The sequence below is a fragment of the Larus michahellis genome, chromosome 9 (assembly GCF_964199755.1).
Source record: "Larus michahellis chromosome 9, bLarMic1.1, whole genome shotgun sequence".
Taxonomy (NCBI): domain Eukaryota; kingdom Metazoa; phylum Chordata; class Aves; order Charadriiformes; family Laridae; genus Larus; species Larus michahellis.
In genome coordinates, this window is record NC_133904.1 from 33,569,015 (window position 1) to 33,593,840 (window position 24,826).

The 24,826-nt window shown below is 35.6% G+C and overlaps 1 protein-coding gene across 6 annotated transcripts in view; it reads right to left on the bottom strand.

Moving 5' to 3' along the window:
• PCDH11X (protocadherin 11 X-linked) overlaps positions 1–24,826 on the bottom strand; it is a 520,173-nt gene that overhangs the window by 402,020 nt on the left and 93,327 nt on the right. The window contains exon 5 of one of the 6 annotated variants that reach the window (XM_074602029.1): positions 16,618–19,274. The exons of the other annotated variants lie outside the window; for them this stretch is intronic. Coding sequence (XP_074458130.1) covers positions 19,269–19,274 — 6 coding nt within the window. The 3' untranslated portion in view covers positions 16,618–19,268. Of the gene's footprint in view, positions 1–16,617; positions 19,275–24,826 lie in introns of those variants that run through there. 6 annotated transcript variants of the gene reach the window in all.

Below are 24,826 nucleotides of genomic sequence, written 5' to 3' on the forward strand. Positions count from 1 at the left end.
AAATCAATATGATATTAGATAATAGAGTGACAGTAATGGAGTCATCTGTAACTCCAGCCATTTCAATGACACTTGCATTCACAGTTAAGCTCCCTGTTTCATATTGGTTACTTTCTTAATGATAGCCTGGAATGAAAACCGGATAAATGGGGTTTAGTAAAGCTTTCTGCGTTGACCTCACTCAGCTTCCCCAGAAGTCAATGGTTACACTTCTATACTGAAAGTGAAGTCAGTCTGCACAGTTTTGAAAAGACCATCTTAAGCATGTACAGAAGGTAAAAATTTCTTAAGAACAGGAACGATCTCCTACTCTACCAGTGACGCTCAGCAGCTTCACCTCCTGAACAAATGCAGTCTCCTCTGAATTCATGGTAAAATACGAGTACTCATTCACTATGATAATCAAGTTCTAGCACTTTGAGTCACTAAAAGTAACAGAGTGGGTTAAAAGCAGATAATGACCCTTGATGCGGAACTTCAACAATTTACTAAAATACTTCCATTACTGTATTTTTTGCTTGTTGGCTAGTACTTGAGATCATGCAAAGACGCTTGGTTCATATAAAACTCCAAATAAATAATTTCTGATAAAGAAATAGCAATCTTTTCCCACTGAAAAAAGAAATAAAATATAAGATGTCAAAGCACAATGAAGGACAGATAATTCTAAAATCACTGAATCATACAATCATAGAATCTTCATGGTTGGAAAGACCTTTGAGATCATCGAGTCCAACCATATACACACACAAAAAACCCCCCTACAACCTCTGCCACTGGAGCATGCCCTGAAGTGCCAAATCTAGATGTTTCTTTAATACCTCTAAGGATGGTGACTCAACCACCTCCCCGGGCAGGCTGTTCCAGTGCTTGACCACTCTTTCAGTAAAGTAATTCTTCCTAATATCTAATCTAAACCTCCCCTGCCGCAACTTCAGACCATTTCCTCTGGTCCTGTCATTATTCACCTGGGAGAAGAGGCCAACACCCACCTCTCTACAACCTCCTTTCAGGGAGTTGTAGAGGGCAATGAGGTCTCCCTTCAGCCTTCTCTTCTCCAAGCTAAACATGCCCAGCTCCCTCAGCCTCTCCTCATACGACTTGGTCTCCAGACCCCTCACCAGCCTGGTAGCTCTCTTCTGGACCCGCTCCAGCACTTCAATGTCCCTCTTGTACAGAGGGGCCCACAACTGAACACAGTACTCGAGGTGAGGCCTCACCAGTGCCGAGTACAGAGGCACGATCACTTCCCTGCTCCTGCTGGCCACACTATTCCTGATACAAGCCAGAATGCTGTTGGCCTTCTTGGCCACCTGGGCACACTGCTGGCTCCCGTTAAGCTGGCCGTCCACCAGCACCCCCAGGTCCTTTTCTGCTGGGCAGCTTTCCAGCCACTCTTCCCCAAGCCTGTAGCGTTGCTTGGGATTGTTGTGACCAAAATGCAGGACCCGGCACTTGGCCTTATTAAACCTTGGCCCATCGATCCAGCCTGTTCAGGTTGCTCCGTAGAGCTTTCCTACCCTCAAGCAGATCAACAATCCCACCTAGTTTGGTGTCATCTGCAAACTTACTGAGGGTGCACTCAATCCCCTCATCCAGATCATTGATAAAGATATTAAACAAAACTGGCCCCAAAACTGAGCTCTGAGGGACACCACTGGTGACCGGCCACCAAGAAGATTTCACCCCATTAATCGCAACTCTCTGGGCACGGCCATCTAGCCAGTTTTTTACCCAGTGAAGAGTACACTTGTCTATGCCACGGTTCGCCAGCTTCTCCAGGAGAATGCTGTGGGGGACGTTTAGGTTGGGAAAGACCTGTAAGATCATTGAGTCCAACCATTAACCTAGCACTGCCAAGTCCACCACTAAACCATGTCCCTCAGCACCACACCTACACATGGAGACTCAACCACTTCCCTGGGCAGCCTCTTCCAACACTTGACAACCCTTTTGGTGAAGACATTTTTCCTGATATCCATCCTAAACCTCTCCTGGTACAACTTGAGGCCGTTTCCTCTTGTCCTATCACTTGTTACTTGGGAGAGGAGACCAACCCTCCCACCCCCCACACTACAGCCTCCTTTCAGGTAGTTGTAGAGAGCCATAAGGTCTCTCCCCTCAGCCTCCTTTTCTCCTGGCTGAACAACCCCAGCTCCGCCAGCTGATCCTCATAACACTTGTGCTCTAGACCCTTCACCAGCTTCGTTGCCCTTCTCTGGACACTCTCCAGCACCTCAGTGTCTTTCTTGTAGTGAGGGGCACAATTTTAACCTATAAAATTTTGCAGCTAAAATTAATACAGCAAAATAGGATGGAAGAAACCAGTAGCAGAGACCACCACACTGATTTCATGGCATGTGAAGAAACACATACATACAAAAATAATCTAGAGAAAGGCACTGGAGGAAAAAGAGATATCCCTATAACTATCCAATAATGAAAAGAAAACTGGACATAATGAAAATGAACCTCCATTAATAGGGTTTTCCAAGAGATCTTTTCTTTTTTTATATTAAATTTCAACTCATACATCAAAGTGAGTGAGAACTCAACTGACTGGTTTGCTGCTAAAGAGCTGCAGATTGCTTCTGAATGAAGAAAATTGTGTGGGACTGCATTGCATTTTTAAAGGTTAGCAAGACACCTTCTGCTCTGATAGTGTTCGTTCTTATTTCATTGGACTTTTTCTCTTGAGGTTTTATCCCCTTGTAGTTTTCTTACAGTGCAAAGCTGTGAACAAATATAATGCAAAACAATGTACAGTATCACAAAGATGTCTTTATAGAACATAATTCTACTTCTTTGTTATTATACTTTTTTCTTGTTTTTTTATTCATACAATAAAAGCGTATTATTTCTCCAAACCAGAAGAAAGCAAATGAGATGAAGCATCACATAACAACTGTACCTGTGATTTTCCATTAAAATAAATTCAAGATGTGGCCTTGAAGAGATAAAAATTAGCCAAATAATAAACAGTAATAACAGACGTTCCTTTTTAAGGTTTACCAAAACGCAGCCATCAGAAGTAATTTTTTTTCCAAATTATCTTAATAGAAACTAGATTAAAATGTAGTTTGGGTTGGGGTTTTTTTTCTGCTCCTTAAATCTTGCCTGTGAGTATCAGGACTACTCAGGAAGGTTCAGCTTTGAAACTTCTCCAGTCTGAAAACGTGTAAAAGCAGCTTTACCATACCACTCCAACACAAGTAAACCCTGACACGACAGGAGCTGCACACTTATGCTGAAAATATAATTCAGCTGTCAGATGCTAATTAGACTTTGAAATCCTTCTAGACATCACAATAAATATGTTAATTAATATCACATGGGACAGCAGTTTATGAGATTTGGGATGTCTACCTCTGGCAACAGTAAAAGAGCAATAAACTATTTTGATAAAAGGCAGAATTGTATTACAGTGGAGTTTAATTTCAGTTTTCCCACATCATAGGGTTCTTTTCACCCTGCACAGTACTCCTTCCACAGGAAGAATAAAGTAAAGTTAACACATCAAAATTCCTAGACTTTACTGAAAGCTGTGCAACGCAACAAGTTTATTCTGCTTCAAAAAATTCTGTAACATTTAAAGAGTTTCTAGATTTAATTTGGATAAAATCCTCCCCCTCAAAGTGTCCACTTCCCATCCTCCTATCACTCTACTTCCAACTTCTGCTCCTACACTTTTGCATAAAGATGGGACTGTTCTGCTCAGTCTTCCAAAGGCTTCTGGGAAGAGTAAATAGGCAACTGAATACAGTGTTCTCCATTTAGATCTCATCTCAGAATTATTATACTGACAAATGATCATTCTTAGTCCAGTTTTTCCAAAAGCAGACCTGATGACATAATCTAAAAGGACAGGAACTCTTTAAAAACATTAACTCAATTTTGGCTTTGGTTAGTACTTATATGGCAAAATATCTAGTGTTTTCTGAAAACAAGCTCTCTATTGGACTGCTTCTCCCAGAATCTTTTGCTGCAAGTTATGAAGTAGTAGTTCAGGAATCTAGCTCAAGAAAACATTGACTCTGACTTCTCTTACAACATGACATGAACTTTATCTTGTAATGATGTGTTGCCAAAGACTTACTAAACTGACCAGTGCTTCATTGACTGAGCTCAATAATGACTACCTTCAGAATGTAAAGTGAAAGGCATTTTCTTCAAAGGTTAGATGTTATCAAAGGAAACAAAACCGTGCATGCTGACACCTGTGAACTTTGCAAACAAGCAAGTGATCACACTATCCACACTGTCTGAAGACATTTCTCACTTTCTCCTCAGGCACGGTGTTTAGATTATTGGAATGGACCAGCATACACTGCAGGATGTCTGCTGACAATATGGAGGCATGTGCTGACATACTAAATACATGTTCTCCAAAACCCTTGTTCTTTTTTTCTTTGTAAATGTACTGGTAATAAATTATATGCCCAAATAAACAAGCAGAATCTTTATCAGCTTATGGCAAAGAGTAAAGGAGGTGAATCAGACATACAAAAATGATGTAATGAAGAGAAATTGCTTCAAAGGTAAAAGATAAAATAACATAAACATAAAATGTTTATTTTACAAAAATAAGGGAAAATATCTGTGATTTCTCTTTACACAGTGAAATTTACTAGTATTTCAAACAACTTCTAACAACATACATGGAATAAGCACCCTAACATTTGAGACAATAAAGGTGAAAATATATGAGCACAATACTTCTCACTTTGAGAAGTCCTCACTGCATTATCTATCATTTAATTACCTCAGCTCTTTCTGAGAGAACATACACCTATAGTACTGAAGGTCATAGCTTCAAAATGCTCTCAGCTTTGTGAGCCCTAGTTTTTAAAATTATTTTTGCATTAGATTTCAGAAATCATCTTACTCAGCTTTAGCTATCTAAAAGCTACAAGTTCATATAGTTTCCTCCTACAGTAAGCAGAGAAGAGACAGTTTTAAAGTGACTCATTCCAGCTTATTCTAGGTATTTGAGACAGCTATAGCAGATGATTCTCTAGGTGTATCTCTCTTCATTCACCTCCTACGATTAAATTAATTCCAACCTAAATCCTTCATAAAAAAAATATTTCTGCTACCTTGATAGTCATTCAAAATGGAAACTATTACCACTTGGAAGAAATCACTATGAGATTCTGGTGTGTCTTCAGCATCAAGCATTATATAATAGGAAGTGAACAATGCGGCTTTACATGCTCTGCTTATTCTCCTTCCCTAAGCTTGTGCTTCAGCCCACTGCCAGTTGAGTATCTGGGCCTCATACAACATATTTACTGATCCAGGATGTCAGCCAATCTGTTCTAAATTGAGAACTAAGTAACTCAAAGATAGTAAAAAGAAAAGTAAAACATTACCTCATCACTTTTCAGCATTTCTCCTACTAAAATATGTACAAAATGTTCACTTGTATCAGCCTAAGGGAATCAAGTATCATCATTGCCTCAGCGAGATCATACCTACACCTGAATATGGTCCATGTACTTTACATACACACCATGCTGTACAACCAATGCAGTCGTGAATTAGAACCCTGTCTTTCATTACGAAAACCCCATTCATCCTCAATGACACTCCAAATGGCAGGGCTATGGACTTCAGTTTTCTTTGATTTCCTCTTTCATTGAGTTAGTAAAGAAGGGGTGTTCCATTTCCAACCATCTGTTTTTGGATATCCACTCATAATTTTATTACAATGTGTCCTATCGATTCACCTTTCCTTCTTACTATCCTCTTCTGGTTACAGCTGGTGTAGTGCTGACCTGTACGGTTTTGCAGTTTGCATTTGTCTCTGTAATTCAACAGTTATTGGTTGATCCAGATGTAACCATCTAAGCTGGATCAACCAGTCTCTCCCTTTCAAAAACAAAATTGCTATGAAGCTTTTCTGACCTTTTTTCTTCCTCTTCCAATCTCCAGCCATAGTATGGCTACGGGAAAAACGATTACAAAAAAGAAAATCCATACAAAGCCCACAACCACACACAAGTCATGGAACAGAAAGAGCGTAAAACAATCCTCCACAATCCCTGTGGAAGATTACAATACATTTACTTGTGAATTCCCAGCACATAACACTTTTTTGACCAGTAGTGGAACATCCTGTTCCAGCTTCTCGCTCCCTGTCCTGAATAACACCCTGAACAAAGTTGTGTTTTACTGCCAGATAAAACCAGGAAGAAACAGCAACCAATTAAACCATTAACCACAAATTAATAACACACTTCTGTCTTCAAAAAAAAAATAAATGATGATAGTCATGAACTATTACATGAAATCAGCAAATGGCAACTTTTAGTTCATTGTACCCAATCTGATTTCTTCACTCATGGAACCTAGTACTTCTGAGGTGTATAAATTAGAAGTGAATAGTGAGATATTTTGTGAATTATTTCCAGAGGAAAAAGTAAGTCGTTACATTGAAACCTGTCCAAATACTACAGAACTCCTTTGGAATAACAGGCTATACAGATTTACCCATCAGGTTGTGACAACCATTGGTAAATTCTGATTTATTAATAGAATATTCTGTACCTGAATATGAAAATACTGAGTCTAATTTTTAAATTATTTTTTGGATCAGAAGTGACTGAATTCAAGGTTCACGTTTCAGCACACAGAGTACTAAACTAAATACCTCCATTAAATATAGATCTACATTCTTGACTTGCAGTCTTTAAATCTGCCCGATGGAAAATAAAGAATAAGTGGCATTTTTCATCAGGATTTTATCTTGATAAAAAGGCCTTTTTGCAGATATATTTGGTATTCATTGTGTTCCTGTAACAGCCTCTGCATCTCAAATGTTATCAAACCTTGTCAGAATCTTTTCATCTTAATAATACAAAAGTAGACTTTGTGTTCTCAATCCTATTTTGTTCAGATTATCAATAGGAAAGGTCTGATTGACATAGGGAAAGGAAAAACAATTCTGATTACATCTGAGAGTTTTTATTTGGGCTGGTTTCACAAGGAGAAAAGGTTATCTATCTATTATGACATACATCACTTTTTCTGTCCATTATGGACTATTATTTTCAGGAGTAAGTGTAGGTAGCCTTCAAGAAAGTTCTGCATTTGTGGCTTTGATGAACACCTTCAGTTTATCAAGCAGCCAGATTCAGTCTTTCACTTCATTTTCAAAGGGGACAACAGTGAACAAGTTACTCAGCTCCCCAAAACAAAACTGGCATGTGTTTGACATTACCCAAACCAACAACAAAGGATTTCATCAAAACGCTAAACAGTTGCCTTCTACTCTTTTTTGATTTTATTTCCATGTGATATCCACTCTAATTATATCTAACTTTTGGAAGGTAATGATTCATCAGTTCCTATAAAAGTTTCCCATGCTCCTTAAACATATTTTTTTTCCTGTTACGGAAGAGATAAATGTCAATCAGTTACACCCACCGAAAAAATCTGTAATTACTGTACTATAATACTTCCCTGTATTATTGCAAACTATGCTCTGGGTTTGTGTATTGCTCAAAAATAACTTTAGTACAAACACATATAATGTAAAGACTGGTATCACTCCTAAGTAACAATCAATAATAGGATAAAGTTTCTGTTACAGTTAATGTTTATATTTTGGACTTTATATTCATTAATATTCAAAATAGTTCACTGCTCTCTTTTAATACAGTTTTTCCTTTTCTTTGTTCTAAAATGTTAATTTTGAATCATTTCAATGCAGGATTAAAACCCATGGAAGTAAGTTTTAAAGACAAGATCAAAAGATGTCACTAGTCTAACCTTTTCAAATTGACTTGCAAGTCACAGAACACGATACAAGTGCCTGTCATATAGAACATTTTTGTTACCAAAAATTTCAATACATATAACATATATTTGCACTGGTCTTGTACCCAGCTCTGAATCGTTTCAAAATATTATGCTGAATTTGAGGATTTAGCTTACTTCGCACCTTCCATCAAATGGCCAAAGAGCTGTAAAGAGGTATAGGTACAGTATGCAGTAAAAAGAAAAAACATACTGTAGGCTACTATATAACATATTCTGTACTTGGGAAAAACCCTCAAGTATTTAAAAAAACAAACAAACAGAACCCAAACAAACACCAAATCACAAGGAAAAGAGGAAAAAAAAAATGTCCCCATTTGCAATTATTCAAGTTGTAATATCAGAGTCAGCTTTTAAGTTATCTCAATGCTTCAAAATCTTCCTGACCTTTCAAACACAAACTTTTATCAAGACACATTTGGAAGCAAGAACTGCATCCTTTCCCATGTTTGTGAAGCTTTCCTTAACAGAATTTCATTTCACCTCTTCTCCTGGATCCATGTAGTAACTCCGCTGAGAGGGAGTAAATTACTTTACATGAGCCATGAGTTATGCGTAAATACCAGGATTTGCAGGGCTTGATAATTATGTCACTCGTTACTTAATTTCTCTACCTATGACTATTAAATCTACTAAAACCTGTAAAATTTAGCAGTCAATAGTAGATGGTCATGATCCAGTGGCAGCATACCTAGGAGTGATTTTTCCCTGCACATTTTCCCTGTGCAGACTTCACAAATAAGAGTTTTTATTTAATTTATAAGAAAGCTTTGCAATTAATTGAGTCATAGCGATAGCATATTTCTTACCACAACGTAAAGAGTTGACTCAATTTTTCTTTTTTGGCTTTTTCACTTTTGCATTTTGAAACTTTTACTCATGAGACTAAATTCTGTTTGCAACAATTCTTTTTTCATGGGATATACTTTCAGAGATATATACACTGTTGCTTATTTGCTTCACTTTTCTATGCAGGTAAATGTGAAAAACAGTAAGTCATTACAGAGTGTAAATACCTTACGAATATACAGCTAGAATCTAAGTCAATATTGAGCCAGGCTACACGCTATCCGATTTATATAAAGCTTACTAAATAATCTTAGCTGTCCACTGAAGAAAACCTTCTCTGAGGTTCTCCAGATACTATGAAGTGCTGGGCAGGTTTCACCATTCATCCATCTCCATCCATCCTATGACCTTCTTTTCATCTGGAATAGAAGGTATTGCATGGGGACCATGCTGGACTAACATAGCTAAGGAAATACAAAGAGAATATAAAACCAGCTTTGGATTTATTCCTTCCCTTTGCTTTCCCTGACCAGCTCCTCAATAGATTTGGGTACTCAGTGTCATTTAGCTCTGAGTTTTAGCACTTTCCTCCTTCCTTCATTTTAGATACACGGATGCACTTTTAGGGATGAAATTCACTTTGAATTATACGTAGTGGAAATATTAACAAAATATAGCCTTTAAGTATTGTCAGGAAATACATCTCAGGGGTTTTGAGGAAAACATTTTACTGTCTCATCAGAAATTCTGAACAGTAATTTTGGAGTTTCAATGAAAAGAAATAAGAGGAACATAGCATATTTAAAAGAAAAAACAATTGTTTAAAGTTAATTTCATTAAGTGACAAAAAAAAAAAGATGTTTGAAAAACATTCAGTTAGACACAGCCATTCAACTACAGAAGCATAAAAAATGATCCACAGTCACAAAAAAGGCATCAACAATATGAATTGCATCCTGCAACAAATCATAAAAAATGCTTGGTTTTGTCAGCATTATATTTTTTCCTATTTAAATATAAATTGTCTAATATAATTTTAAAATTTAATACTTCCCCCCTTTTAAAATCCAAATATGCCTATTCCTAAAGGGACTTTATGTGACACAGGGAAGAGTTTTAACATAGAACATACTAACTTTCTTTGAAGTATCCTCTACTTTGCCTCCGAGAAAGAACAAACCTTTAAAACTTTTGATGTGTAAAAACGGATTGTGCATGTTGATTTTTGTTTGCGATACACGTACAGCTCCAAAGGGGCTGTATTTTTTCCCATGATACAATTTTAGATTCTCCCATCTATCTCAAGAAGAATGATGTTCTTCATGAGTAAGATTATTGCAGTTCATTCTGTGAAATTCCACAGTTATCATACCCTCATGTGAATTTAATAAAGCTTAGCCTTAGCTGCTCTTGAACAGCAGCCAAGCATTTGATTTGTTCTATTTCATTTTATTCATTTATATGCATCTTGCTACCATCTGGAATCATAAAAACAAACAGTTCAAGCAGTTAATGTGTTAAAAAGGGGCAATGAAATAATAAAATATTCTCTGCCAATCCCCCCACCCCAATTACTCTGTTTCTTTCATATCTATTTCAGAACTCATGTTGCCATTTCCTAATTCCAAAAAGACTTTCTGTAAGAGGATTGTCAGGACAGATGTTGGAACCCTTACACAACTGAGCACATGCTGTCTTATCCATGTTCAGTGTTTCAAAGCCAAAATACTGTAACTAATAAATCATGCTTGGCAGCTGAAAGTGAACAGATAATTGCACCATTGTATATCTTGTACACAGAAAACATCAAAAGAATATTTTTCCCTCCAATTACATTTTCCAATTGCTATTGACAGCCTTATTCTGTCATTTCTGTCTGCTTTTAATATCCAACCTTCATAAGAAGTTACCAAAACGGTTTGATTCACTCATTACTTTGTGAGTAAATCAATCGTGACTATGTCCACTTATCAGTGTTTTCATTAGTAGAACAAGATAGAATTCAAATGAAAACTAACAATATATTTATAAAATAAAGACAAATACAGAAATTGATGAGCCATACACACGAACAGAAAACAGCATGCTTTTGGGCTCTATCCTGAGAATGCATATGAATAGATATATTTAAAATATTTACATCTATAAGTACATTGAATTAATTTGGATACTTATGCGTATAAGTAGTGGATCCATAAAAACAATTAAGATTCTGATTTCCACTGTAACACCTACATATACTTGAGGATCCAGAAATATTAAACATCTGTAGTGACATAGGAATGTATTCATCTCAGAATTCTGAGAGGATCCCAGAGGATGCGAGGATCCCAGAAACAGGCTAAAGGGAAAAAAGTACTTTCTTGAAAATACTGACATAGCAAAGAACGAAACTCTCCCAAATATGCTTGGTTTTCAGCATTAGTTTAAAATTCATTTGTGTGAATATTCACAGATTCTGTATTAGCAATAATACGGAGCAACACAAAAGAAATAGCGTGATGATGCACCATACTACCGTAAGCATTAAAACAAAAAGAGTGCAAAAGTCACGAAGACTGAAAAAGATGAAGACATGTTTGGTGAAGCATGATGAGACAGCTGAAGACTGTTCAATATGAAGAAGTGAAGAGGAAGATGGAGACACAGACAAAAGTAAGGCTGTGAGCAAGGAAAGAACTATCCTGCAGCTTCCTCATGTGAAGCGGTTCAGTTTTCTCATTCAAAATGAGGCGGTTTTCAACAGAGGAAGGAAGGAATGAAGAAAGGCCACCCGAACACATGAAGGCCTCACTAGAGCTGAATGGAAATTTTCACCTTGTCCTCTCATGACTTTTTCAACTGGGAAGCCAGGGAACAAGCTTCTTGTTTGACAGTTCACAATACCATCACTCTAAGTACAATCCATATATGCTGTCTGGGATACAATGCACAGCTTTGTCACAGAGACAAAGAGGTATGACTGAAAGAAATTGAATGACTGATCTGCTTTAATGACTTCTATTCAAAACAGACTTTGCTGGATTTTCTCTAAGGCCCCAGAGAAGGTTTCACTCAAGCACTTCTTGTCAATCTGTAAAGTATATACATGGCCTTTCAATAGAAATCAAACACAACAAGGGAAATTCCAATTAAGACAAAGAAAACTCTTCACCACGGAGGTTGTAAAACAGAAACTAGTGTTTCAGAAAGGTTTTGGACCCTCCACCCTTAGAGATACTCAAAAGTCAACTGAACAAGGTGCAAACTGATCTAAATATAGGTAGTCTAGTTGGAGCACCATGATTAGACTAGGTGATCTCCACAGGTCCCTCTGGACCCGAGTTACTCTATGATTACATGATCTGTAATCTTTAAGAACTCTGATATAATAAACAGATGTATATTCTGTGACTCACCAACATATACTAAATGGTTATAATATACCATCAAAGGAGATTTATTCATCTGATATTAATTCCTTTGGTTATTGTCACAGTGCCTTTGTCAAAAGTCAAGTTGACATAATACCAAGTGCAAGAACTTAGGTATGTCTGGACTGTTAACACAAAAACCCCACCATACTTTCAATATATTAATATAGACAATCCCAAACCCTCTACTAGAGACCAGAAAACCAGAATCTCATGGTGTTAGACCATATAAGTATTCTTTTAAACCATGAAAGAAAAAGATAAAATTTGATGAACAGGATATGAAGTAACTTGAGTTAGGAAGTTGGCCAAAGGAATAATAGATAGGTCTTACAATAATACAGGTCTTACAATTAACCTGATGAAGAAAGGGAACTGAATCAGCGAAGATCACTTAACAGGTGTTACTTCACAACTTTGGCCATATAGCAGCCAAAGAACGTTACTACTTCCTTAAAATATATTCATTGTGTACTTAGAAGTTATTATCTTTGAAGGAATCCTTAAGCCTAATATTTTCAAAATTAGTAGGTGTGACGATTGCCCCATGTGTAAGTAAACACCAATCTGTTTATCTATGTCTTTTAATTAGTCACAATGTCATTTTACTAGATTGAAATAAACAACTTTGGGCCATTAAAAAATGAGTTTGGCTATGCTACTAAACAGCACGAAGTATCTTAGACTCCCCCCTTATAAAAAAATTAAGCATTTGAAAAGTATTAGAAAATTATCTTCTTTTTGTGTGTATATCTATGTATAGGTTTCTACATCCCCATAATATATAAAATAAGAGTTAAAAAGGTAAATGTTTAGTCTGAAGAATAAAGATCCACATAGAAGCTATTATCTTACTTCAACGCGTCTAACAGGACATACTTCTGAAAAGTATTAGATACCTGTATTTGGAAGAGTAGCTTACTGCTATTTTGGGGGAGGAAAAAAGGGTTTTCTTGTAGGATTTCTGGTAAATTCATTGTTCCCACTCAGTTCTAAAAAATGTTATGGATCAAGCTGACTCAGCATGGACTGTAGAACAGTGAATACAACAATGCTGGTCACTGCTGCTAATAACAATATCAGACATAGCTTTACAAGCGGCAGCAGCTCTTAGTTGCAGCTCTCACTGAGTTCTGAGTTTAATGCAAGTTGGGAAACAAATTTATTCTACAAATTGTAGTGGTTTTGGCTTCTAACTTTGAAATCAATAGCAATCAAAATCTCAGCAGGCTGTAGAAGTTACTGCCTCCTTTCTGCTAAGCTTGAAAACATCATCCAATGTTTTCCTCCTCTCTAGAAGTTTTGTTTACAAATATGCTTATTCAAAATAGAAAAGCACTTTCCCATATCCAGTTTGATTCATTGGTATGTCTGCTACAGATAGTTTCATATTTACCTCCCAAAAACCAGATGCTTTTGAAAACAGAAGACAGAAGGTAGAAAATGCTTATGCTTTCATAGTATGTGTTTTCCTGAATATTTCCAATTACTCAAATACTCTAAAAGTTCAAAGGAAAGGTGGTTCCAAATTCCATTCACCTGTTTGAAATACTTATGTCTGTGGGTCATTTGCTTATCTGAAACACACATCCACTAGTGTCTGAATAAGACCAGAATTTGTCCCCTGTTGTTTTCCTCAGAGGAAAGAAGGTGAGGAGGGGAGGAGAGTATAAGCCCATCAATGGTTTAGATATGGATCTAGGAAAAGTACTTTTGTGGTGGAAAGTCTATGATTGGAGTCTTTCAGATCCACATTAGTGTCAGTGTGTCTATATGCCTGCAACTTGTTTGCTATTGATGCACACAGCTAAAAGGGAAGTCTTCGTACTGCCTAGACAGTAAGAAGGAGGAAATTCTTTTGAGGAGAGGTCTTAGACTCAAATTTCTTGTGATCGTATCAAGAACAAAGACAACACCACAGCCCAGAAGGGAACAGAGAACATAAGCAGATGGCACTTCATCCATCTGACAGCCGTGGACATCCTCTTGTAGCAGAGAAAGGATGAAAACTATGTTGAGAAAACAGACAAGAATTCAGCTCACAATTCTTAGCTGCAATTCAGTAATAGGAAATCAAACCTTGTATCTTTGACATAATCATTCAATTTTTTATTGGAAGTAAGTTATTTGAGCTTTAATGAACATCTTCCATAAAAAAAAAAACCAACCAAAAACAAACAAAAAAAAAACCCAAACAAAAAAGCCCATAGTAAATACAAATGAATAGAGCCTATTTAGAAGATTGCAGAAAGTCAGTGGTAACCCTGAAAAATTCCTGATAACACACTTAATATGTATCTGAAAGAATATAAATAACAGAATTTGATTTACATTTGTCTATTTATGAAATAAGCAGAGGCTGACAACTTGGAGGAAATACAGGAACATGACTATCATGACATTTTCAGTGACAAGACTTACTGAGTCTATGTAATAGAAAAAATAGTATTTTAGAATAGCGGGAGACAGTATTGGAATGAGTAAAAGTGAAATAGTGAAAGAAGTGAAATTCAAAACTGTACTTACCATATTGCACCCCTAACTCCAAGTTATCAAGAGTCACTTTGAAATATAGTGAGAACCCAGTACACTCTCAGAAGGCAAGGCCGACCTTTCCAGATCTCAAAATAACGTGGTAAAGTCAAAACCTTAGTGCTTGGCTATCTTTCATAGCAAGATATATTGGGTACTGAGATAGGCACGTATCTGCAGTCATATTCTGTGTAATATATACTGCCTATAAAATTTGCTAATTGAATATGTGATAAATGCATATATACACCCTCATGCTTTCTTTATACACACATGCACAGAAAATACATACATACACACACACAGATACATATATATATGAGCACTACATATCTCTAACTCTGAACACTGTATAAACACTCACACGTACATGTAAACACTGTTAGAACATGTACAACTCCTGGAATTCCTGCTTAAGTCAGATTTCTCTGAAGAAAATGTAGGCAAAAGAAATGTACTGCGCTAAGGAGTATGAGGTTTTGAAAGAAGCATATTCCTTTAAATTACTAGTAAGCTTTACAGTCCTTAAAGTATAAAAGCTATTTTAACAATTATAGCTCCTAATCACTGTAAAAAATATCAGTATATGTATATGTATAGATTTGACGGTGTGCATGCACTAAGCAGAGACCAGAGGTGTACTTAAAAACAGTGTTTCTCCAGAAGATATACAAATATAATCTTCAAACAAAATTTATTTTAGAAATAGATAAATAAGACATAAAAGGAACAGTGCTCAGTAATTCAATATGAAAGCAAAAATATATATAAAAAATATTTGTTAAAAAGATTTTACAAATAATACTTAAGACCAGGATATACCATAAATATATGTTTTATGGTTAAATGGGAAATCACTGAAAATGTGTAATAAAAAAACCCTGCAGCATTACAGTTTATGTTAAAAAAAATAATTCTATTTGCATCACAATCCAGCTTTGTTCCTGACAGCACCCTACTGCCCTTCAGCAGTCCTCCACTCAATTAAATTCAGAAGGATTTAAAGATATCCTCCAAAGTCCAATATATTTTCTGATATGATAGGCAGCTTTCATACACACTGCAGATTGCGTGCCATAGCTTTTCCTTGGAGTGGCTCACTTGACACCAGGGCATGTTTGAAATCGAGTGGCATTGAGCTTTGGTAGACACAGATCCATATGAAATCCAAGCATTGACAATATGACACAGGATGCAGAACAGCAAATCTGAGAGCCATCTTTGGCTGTTGGCATTGTAGGGTTAAAAGCAGTGGTGTGATTAATTTATTCTGTAAAACTGGCAACAAATACAGAACTATTCTTTTTGCTGAGCCATATGTAGCACTGTAACTAACCAAAACCAAACTACAGGGCTTTATCTATAGATACAGACCTCTCTGCACCAGCGGCTAGGGTGGCAATGTGCACCAGATAAAAGGATGAATCCTTTGATATGATGGCGAGTAATAATAATTACAGTCTAAAGTACACTAAAGTAACTTAGAAAGTATGACTGACATTCCACAGAAAAGACAATGAGTTTTCAATTTCGAAAATCAGCATTTGGTCAACTCAGGTTTTTTTTTGGTCTTAATTTACTCTGACTTCTATGCAGTCAGAAAATAGCATTTCTGTTGGCAAAAACACATGAGAATTAAGTGTCAAAGCCTCTTTGACTCAGGATGCTAATACTCATTTTAAAAAAGAAAAACAAAACAAAACCCTTAAATATAGAATTTTTTGACTGGCCTCCATTTAGCCTTCACATCACTAAAAAGTGTTGAAATTGATCTTCAGCACACATACACGTTTGGTCAGTACACATTACACTTTCATGAACCTATTTAACCATCAGAAGGAAATGAGGTCTCTGAACAAGTCTTATACCAGTCTATGAAAGAATTACTTTTTAAAAAGTGATACTTCGAGGTAAGAAAACAAAAATCGAAACAGAGGAAATGCATGAAACTGAACCACGTAAGAGGTTGCTGGCTTTTCCCTTAGTGCACTTGGAGGGTTATTATATTTGGCTGTGCTGACTCATGAGAGAACTAGAAGAGATTACTGATTTGGACCAATAATCCAACCACCTGAGGTACCTTTTATTTCATACGTGTAACTTTTTAAAAATTTAAAATCGTCTTAGATTCTTCTAGAATTATTTATGGACAGACTAGAATGACATGACCACTGAAATAATAGGAAAAAGGTAAAACTTCAGCTAGCTTAAAAGCGAAAGAACTAGGAATCTCATGAAAAATATTTTTCTCGGCAAGCACATAACTGGCATGCTTAAATTAGAAAGGTACTTCTCAAAGGTTCTCTTCATACTCAGTGTAAGAAAGTAGGCACTTCCAGAGGGCAGGCAGTCCTAACATCAAAATTACTTGCTCTCAGTATCTATGCCTTTTCACTACCAGAGAAAAAAAATTAGGGTAATTATATGTCCACTTGAGATGACTAAATTATGTGCTTGAAGTTAGATGACATTAACCTAGTCCAGTATCTCAACTCACTATCCCTTGACTCCAAGGAAAAAAAAAAAAATTGAACACAAGCATTCAAATTATTTTGTGCTTTTCTTAATCAAACATTAATATGTATCTCTATGTGACTTTTCTCAACAAGGAAATACAATCTAATTAACATGAGAACAGAAATCCAAAGACTTAAAAAAAAAAGAAAAAACCAGAATCTGAAAGTCTGTGAAATCTTAATGTCTTCCTGACAAACACCTCTACTAGGCCAAAGGGTTATTGCTCTTAACAAATATCTTTGAATGCTTCCCATCACCCACATATAAAGCATTTAAGCAAACAACTGTTACAACAATAGGCAGGACCAATCTTTGTTACGCTAAACGCTACTTCTTGAATAAATTCCTTACTACCTTAGGAACTAACTTTCAACCCAAAGCAACTGGCTGAATTGTGGCATTGAGTCAATAAATACCATTACTGTATGTCTAACTGCTGGAAGTGTTGGTTTTTTAGTTTGAAGCATCAATGCTGCAAGGGTATGATAAATAAGAATAGGAAAACTGTCTTACAGATACATAAACTTCGCAAGGAAATGATCTGATTATCAGAAATGAAAAATTTTCTGCAACAGTCATAGCTATGATTATGCAATACAATATGCTAAATTACAATACGTACTTCATTATTAATAGAATTTATTTTACAGATCAAATAGCCAAATACACATTTTTTAAAGAGCCAGATAGCAAATGTGGAGGAAACTATAAGCAACAGTCATGGTAGACATTCTGCAGTCCAAGAACTGAGGCAATGTGAATATTAAGTACAAGCCTATAAATACCTTTACATCAAACATACAGTAATTTTTAAGAATTTCATGTTGTAGTCTAATTCACGAATCATTAATAACTTTTTTTTAAAAGAAAGTTATATATACTGTATACATCCCAGTTAAAAGCAGTGTCTGTATTTTGTTTTATTCTAGCAAACTAATATTACATGTCTTCACATAAGTGCAGAAAACAGGGTTCTTTATACTCCTTTGCTTCCTAACAAATTTTGCATTGCATGTGAAATTCTAGTATTATAGATGATATATATTAAGCATTTCTCCCTACAATGTGAGGCAATATACAAGAACTTGCAACCAACCTGCAAACAAAGCTGTGATAGTCAAATTTTATTTTTGACATGTCCCGTGCTAAATAACAAATCATAATGTAAAAAAATTGGTTTGTTGTTTGGGTTTTTTTTGAAAAGCTAACTATATAGAGAAATAACGTGGGGAAAAAAAAAAAAGAGTAGGCGATTTTTTCCCCATGTGCTGGCTAACAGCAAAAAAAGTATGTATGCTATTTCCTATTTTATCACACTGAAAACCAAGCCACTGGATTTATGACTTCTTTCTTTAAATAAAAGTACTTCAGAAGGTTAAATATATGGCACCTGTTACACAGACATTATCTAAATTTCAGCAAGCAAAATGCAAATTAAATTTTATTTTTAGACGTTAAGTGAATACTTTCCAGTTATTTAAGAAGTGATCATTTATTACAAAATGTTGTGGACAAAAAAGCAGGAAGTACTCATTTTTCACTACTACTATTGTGCCTATAAGATGAGAATGCAGTGATGTGATCAAGTCTATTTATGATCCATAGCAGCAATTACATCATTAAAAATATTATGGAATAGATATAAATAACACTTAATTCTTAACATGTGTAATGGTGCTATAAGTGACAACAATTCATTTGTTTTTCTTTTAAATGCAGGGAGTATAAAGAACTTTACATTCTCTTTTTAATGTATGAATAAAATTTATTGCTCCCTTTTAATATATTTATAGAAACAAATTCCTAATTGTTTCAACTAAAATAAATAAGGAAAAAGTCTGGGACAAGATGATTACAAGCAAAATAGATTTACCATAATTGCCAACTGTGAAGAAGGATGAGTCACATTACTTTTTTCTTAGCAAAACTACGTTATAGAACACTATAGCACAACGTACTAAAATGTCTTTGTCTTTTCTTTTTAAAAAATTCTTGCCCTTGATACCTTTCAGTAGGGCAGCTTGAACAGTTCATCGTCACTTCCAAACCCCTCTGGAGATCAGACGATAAATTTCTTCGGCAATCAGAGACAGGACAAAGGGCTTTCTCGTGCTGTTTCCTTGTTTTCATGTTTGCTGGCTTAACATCATTGTGTACACGTACGACTTCAGTATATAACATCAGATGCGATGGCGTTCAGAGCTGGCAAACAGAGAAACAGCATGAGAAAAGCCCTTTCCTGCATCATTTTCCCCATATATTGTAAAGTTTGTTTCCAAATTTTTACTATCTCAATCACTGTACGATTTGAGAAGTACTGAACTATTGTGGTTCTAAATAACCAACCATTTTTGATGTGTGTGTGTTTTCAGGTTTCTATACACAAGCAAAGATTTGCATACATCTATATACACATATCAAAAATGCTGAAACAGAAGGAGACACAGAAATGGCTTCTATGTATGTTATTCTAGGTTTTGTTTTTTGTTTTGGAGTTTTTTTTTGCTTTATCAGCTTGAAACCCCAAGTGCTGCTGAAAGGTTATAGCTATCAGAAGATTACCTAGAACATGTTCTACAGGGTTTTAACAGGCTTCATTCAAGAGCATAAAATATTTTGATGTGAAGAGTTCTTTTGCATCTTTAATCTGTATTTATCATCAACAGCGTTAAGAGTCCTAAAAACTGACAGAAATTAAGCTATTCAGATCAATTATTTCACAGGAAGAAAGTACTATCAATACTACAGTCACCAAGACACTAGCCACTCACTGGTCAGGAAATTGCTATCAACTCAGATTATTGAGTGCAATACCTTCTGGGAGAACACAGGAAAAGAAAGAAGTGTCAAAATTGAACTGCAGTTAAGTCAGACTTCATTGTTGACAATGGTTTATAGCTATAGGTCATTTAAAAAAAACCAAAGTTGGATCACGAGGAGAAAAGAGTAAACTTCTCAGTTATCTCACTGAAAAATGAAGGTGAAATGCACTTAATGTTTAGGAAAATTTATGCTGCTGCTATCCTATGGCAAACTGCTATTGGAGAGAGAGTTGCCTACGACTCTAGCTTGCATAAAACCCACCCAATTATTACTGCTGGAACTTCATTTACCAACTTCAGTATAAACTCAGTCAATAAGTTCTTAGTGGAAAAAAAGCCTTTGTTTTCTCTGAATTAGTTTTTACTTAAGTGTCATATTCAAAATCTTTCATTTTTTACCTCACTCAAAACATTCATTTCTTTTTTTATTTTCCTCCCATTTGTGCTCTGTTTTTACCTTCTACTATGAGGCAAGGGGGGTACTTTCCACATATCTTCCCCCATGCTCATCCACTGAAAAATATATATTAAAAGAACAATTCTGAAGAAGTTTTTCTTCAAAGTGTTCCACAGATGAAAATCATTTTCTTGACCAGCTTTGTTTCAGTTGTACTGCACGTATAACTAACTGCTCACTAACTTCTGAGTTGCAGACTTTAACTTATCCTTCAGTTACAAATCTTTTCTCCAGATGTGAATTTCAGGTTTTTTTCTGAAATGTATATACATGGCAGCATATCAGAACTACCAGCAAAAGCACAAGACAAAATTAAGAGAAAATAACAAGAATATTTAGAATCATAGCAATCAATTTTGAAATGGCTTTTAGGAAGGGCTTATACCAACAGCTATTTAGCTGATATTTAGAAGAAAATGTTCTTTTGAGTGCAGTTTACTCTGTATCTGTCAATGCAAAGTACCAGTGTTCTCTCTATACTATTTTACGTACCAGAAGCATCAGCACTGCCTACTGACGACTACAGTATACTAAACTCACTAGTCTCACTGTTATTAAACAAAACAATAAATCCTGCAGCTAGAAATTTACCTAACAGGTGAGTTTTCAGAGCTAGAAGTCTCAGGAACAGTGCACTATTCTTTCAGTTCACATGCTAAGCACACACTCTTCACATTGTGAGTGGGAAGCTGCAACGACATTTCACCACATTTAAAATCAGAATAAAAAAACATCAGAAAATATATCATAATTGTAAGCAGGTCAAAGCAGTTGCTAATGAGACAGGAGGGCCCCCAAAAGGCTAGGCATTTTAAATGAGATCTACTTCCCATTCAGATTTCTGTAAGGAATATAATGTCTATCTCCAGTCAGTTTCTAACAAACAAGTTCAGCAAACATCACTGTGTCATCTGAAATTTCTATTCCTAAGTATGGATATGTTCACAGACGATAGAATCCTGGCAACTAGAATCAACTAATGAAGATTTGCATTAGTAAATATGAGACAAATCAATCTGCACGCCTGTTCACTCCCTTAACAACTTCCTAAAGATGGTATAGTGTGCTGGCAGTGGAACTAAATTAACATATACACTGGAGTCCACTGTGAAGCAGGAAGAACCACCAAAAGAACACGTAATCATAGATTCAGGGCATGACTGCACCTCCCAGCTCTATCAGTGGAAGAGGTGGACTGAAACTAAACCAAGTCCTCCAGTGCTGCTTTCATGAACACTCATGTTTCTTCACTAACTCAAAGTCAGATAACACTTGTTCTTAAGTTTAAGCTTAAAATGACAGTACTAAATGTCACAGGACCCTTACTGATCAACCAGGTGTTTATTTTCAAAGATTTCTACTGTTCTTGTACACTTATACTGTACATTATACACTTATACTAAACACTATATACTTACAAATCACACTATTTTCAAATTAAAAGAATGTCTGAAATAGCATTAATTAAAAGAAAGGGACAAGAAGAAGGATGAGGCACGAGCAGTTCTAACGAACTTTTGTGGAGGTAGCTTCTTTGAGCCAAGCTACCAGAGATTACATTGTACTCTGTAATTATTCATGCCCTGAATAGACAAGTTGATACCTAGACAGGAATTCGAATTGGATGAATGTTGTTTAAAGTACTTGAGCAAAGATTTCAGATTTTTAAATTGTGTTACGTACTACATGAAAACTACATTGGAATAAACTCTCCTTTCTTTTCATCATTCCAACGCAAATGCAAAAAGAATTAGAAGATTTGTGTCAGTATGGAATACTTCACGTAGTCTGCTCTCACTAAAATAAATGCCAAAAGCAATTGAGCTTTTACAAAGCTTGCAGACAGATAAACTTTAAAGATGCTGTATGATTTTCTACCGAAGAAACGCATCTTTCTATGAGGCTCAAGACTTCCAAAACAATGAAAATCTGACTGGAAGTGAGTTTGATTTTATGAGCCTCCAAATACCCTAGTTTGAAAAACCTTGTTATGAATAAGAAGCCCTTTCACTATTTATCATTTGGTGAAACTTCTTTAAAAGAATTCTCTCTACTACATCCCCAAAGGAAGCATGCTATTCTGAATGTCTACTGTCACTAGTATTTATTAATTCCTACAGTATAACTTCAAAATAATATTAATATCTCCCTTCTTTGCCGCCCTTTCTCACATACAAGCACAACAGAAGCTTGATCTCTCTTACGGGAGATTACACTGAGACCATATTTTTCCCTCTTCAACTTCCTGTAGTTGATGATTCTGTGTGTCCTCAGCTGCTTCAGGAGTCTCTGATTCCTTCTCCATAAAAATTTCAGCTGTTCCATTGCTTGCTTTATTTGCCCACATGACCACTAAAGACATAACTTGTTTTTTCAGTAGAAAAACCTTTCAATCTTCTCTTGCATGCTTTTTGAGTACAACTGTTATAATGACTTTCTGTCATTTTATAGATCACTTAGACAAATTTAGCAGTAAAGCAAAGACATAATTTCCTTTCTTTAAAAACCTGAATCAATACCATTCAGACATACACAAAATTTAGAGCTTCAAAGGAAAACATATATTTTTAGCTTTAACTCAATATTATTTCAAATATCTTAATAGAAAGTCTTGCATGGACAAAACTAAGAACAGTTGAGATGTGTGGCCTATTAATATCAAGACCTATTAGAAACTGAAGAGATATCTTCACAGTCAATGTAGTCTTCTTTAATCTCCTTCAGAAAGCTTTTAGCTTGTAGAAGGGATGTGTTACAGTAATTGTTAGTGATAAAGTAAAATATTTTTTCTCATATTAGCCATTATTTTCATTTTTCAAACAAGCACCCTTTTTAACTGAATTTAGTATCCTTCAATTCTCCAGGATGTGCTACAATTTTCTGAAAATTCAGAGAGGGCACAACACAAATGCATCATTAATGACAAACAATCTGTTAGTCTCCAAGGCTGGAGGATGGCAAGAGAACACGACATGTGAAGCACTGAGGCAGAAGCTTGGTTTTGGTTGTTTCATTTCTTCACTGTCTAACAGTGACAACTCTAAGTTAGTCTGTCCTGAGCCACGTTCTATAGCCCCACAGGAGATAAAACTACACAGACTACAATAAACAAAACCAGTTTAGGATTAAGACTGACTTTTTAAAGATCTGTTGAGATTTAAGAATACTTTGCTTGGCTTACTTACAGTGAAATACAATTCTGCCTTTATGATCACGGTTCACCACAAAGGATTTAACTCTAGTGGTCTTTCTTGCCCCGTTTATGTAAATAAATGCATTTATGAAATTACTTTATTTAAGTAATAAAAATGTGAATTCGCATGTTTAAAGGTAAATGTTGTTTTCAAATTAGTGTAAAAGGCCATTGATAGTGAGTAGTTAAATTTTCTCCAACAATGTGATCACTTTCATACAAAAAAACAAACCTAAATGAAGGATACTGTAGATTTAACAAAATCAATACAAACAGTAACATTAATTTTTTTGATATATTCAGCACATCACACTAATATAATTTCAGGTACAGCTATATGAAGATAAGCCAATATCAGGTAATGAGTGTTAAAAAAAACCAGTTCTATTCTGCTCTTCCAGATAGGAAGCCCCTGTCATTGACCTTTAAGGTACAGACAAAAGAAAATGCTCTTTTCCCCAACCAACTTCTGCAGAAGAGAATTGCTTTCCATTCTACTTTAAAAGGCCCTTCTATGGAAGAACCACATTAGTATAAACCTGAAGAGTCATGAGCTTGCTTTCTTTGTTAGCAGCATTACTGCATGACAAAGTGTATTTGGGCAGACAATGGAAGAATCTTTTTGGATCAGAGGACCTATACCAGAACTCAAATGAAAAATCACTTAGATCAGGCCTACAGAAATGCTGAAAACGACACCACCCTCCTCAGAGTTACGAGAGTTCAAACAGAGAAACAAATTAGCAAGCAGCTTTTCTAACGTGTAATTTAAATTAACACATTCAAATATCTTTAATAGAAAATACTCAAATCTCAAAAAGCTATACATTTTTCACTGCTGTCATGTCTTAAAAATAAGAAAAAAATTTTCCCCCTTCAATTTTTCTCTTAATGTGTCTCAGAAAATGTTGAAAGTTTTATAAAGCGTAATGATATGGACTATTGCACAGATTTGTGTGGGTAAGGGAAATAAAGCAGAATAAAATAAACAACCCATCCTGCAATTTTCAAAAATAAGATGACTACTTTCAATGAGAAGCTTGTTTTAGGTAAATTTTGTTATCACTATAGTGGTAATAAAACAAAGCCCAGAGAAAAAAAATTCAAAACCTCAGCTGGAGCAAAGAGTCTAACAGTCTTAGTCATGCTGAGGTTTGTTCCCAAGCAACAGTATTAAAACATATTATCAAGAATACAATAAACTCTCCTGAAATATTTGTTTCTTTAATGACTAATTCCTTGACCAATTAAAGCTTAACTAGAAAACTACTTTCATTGAAAA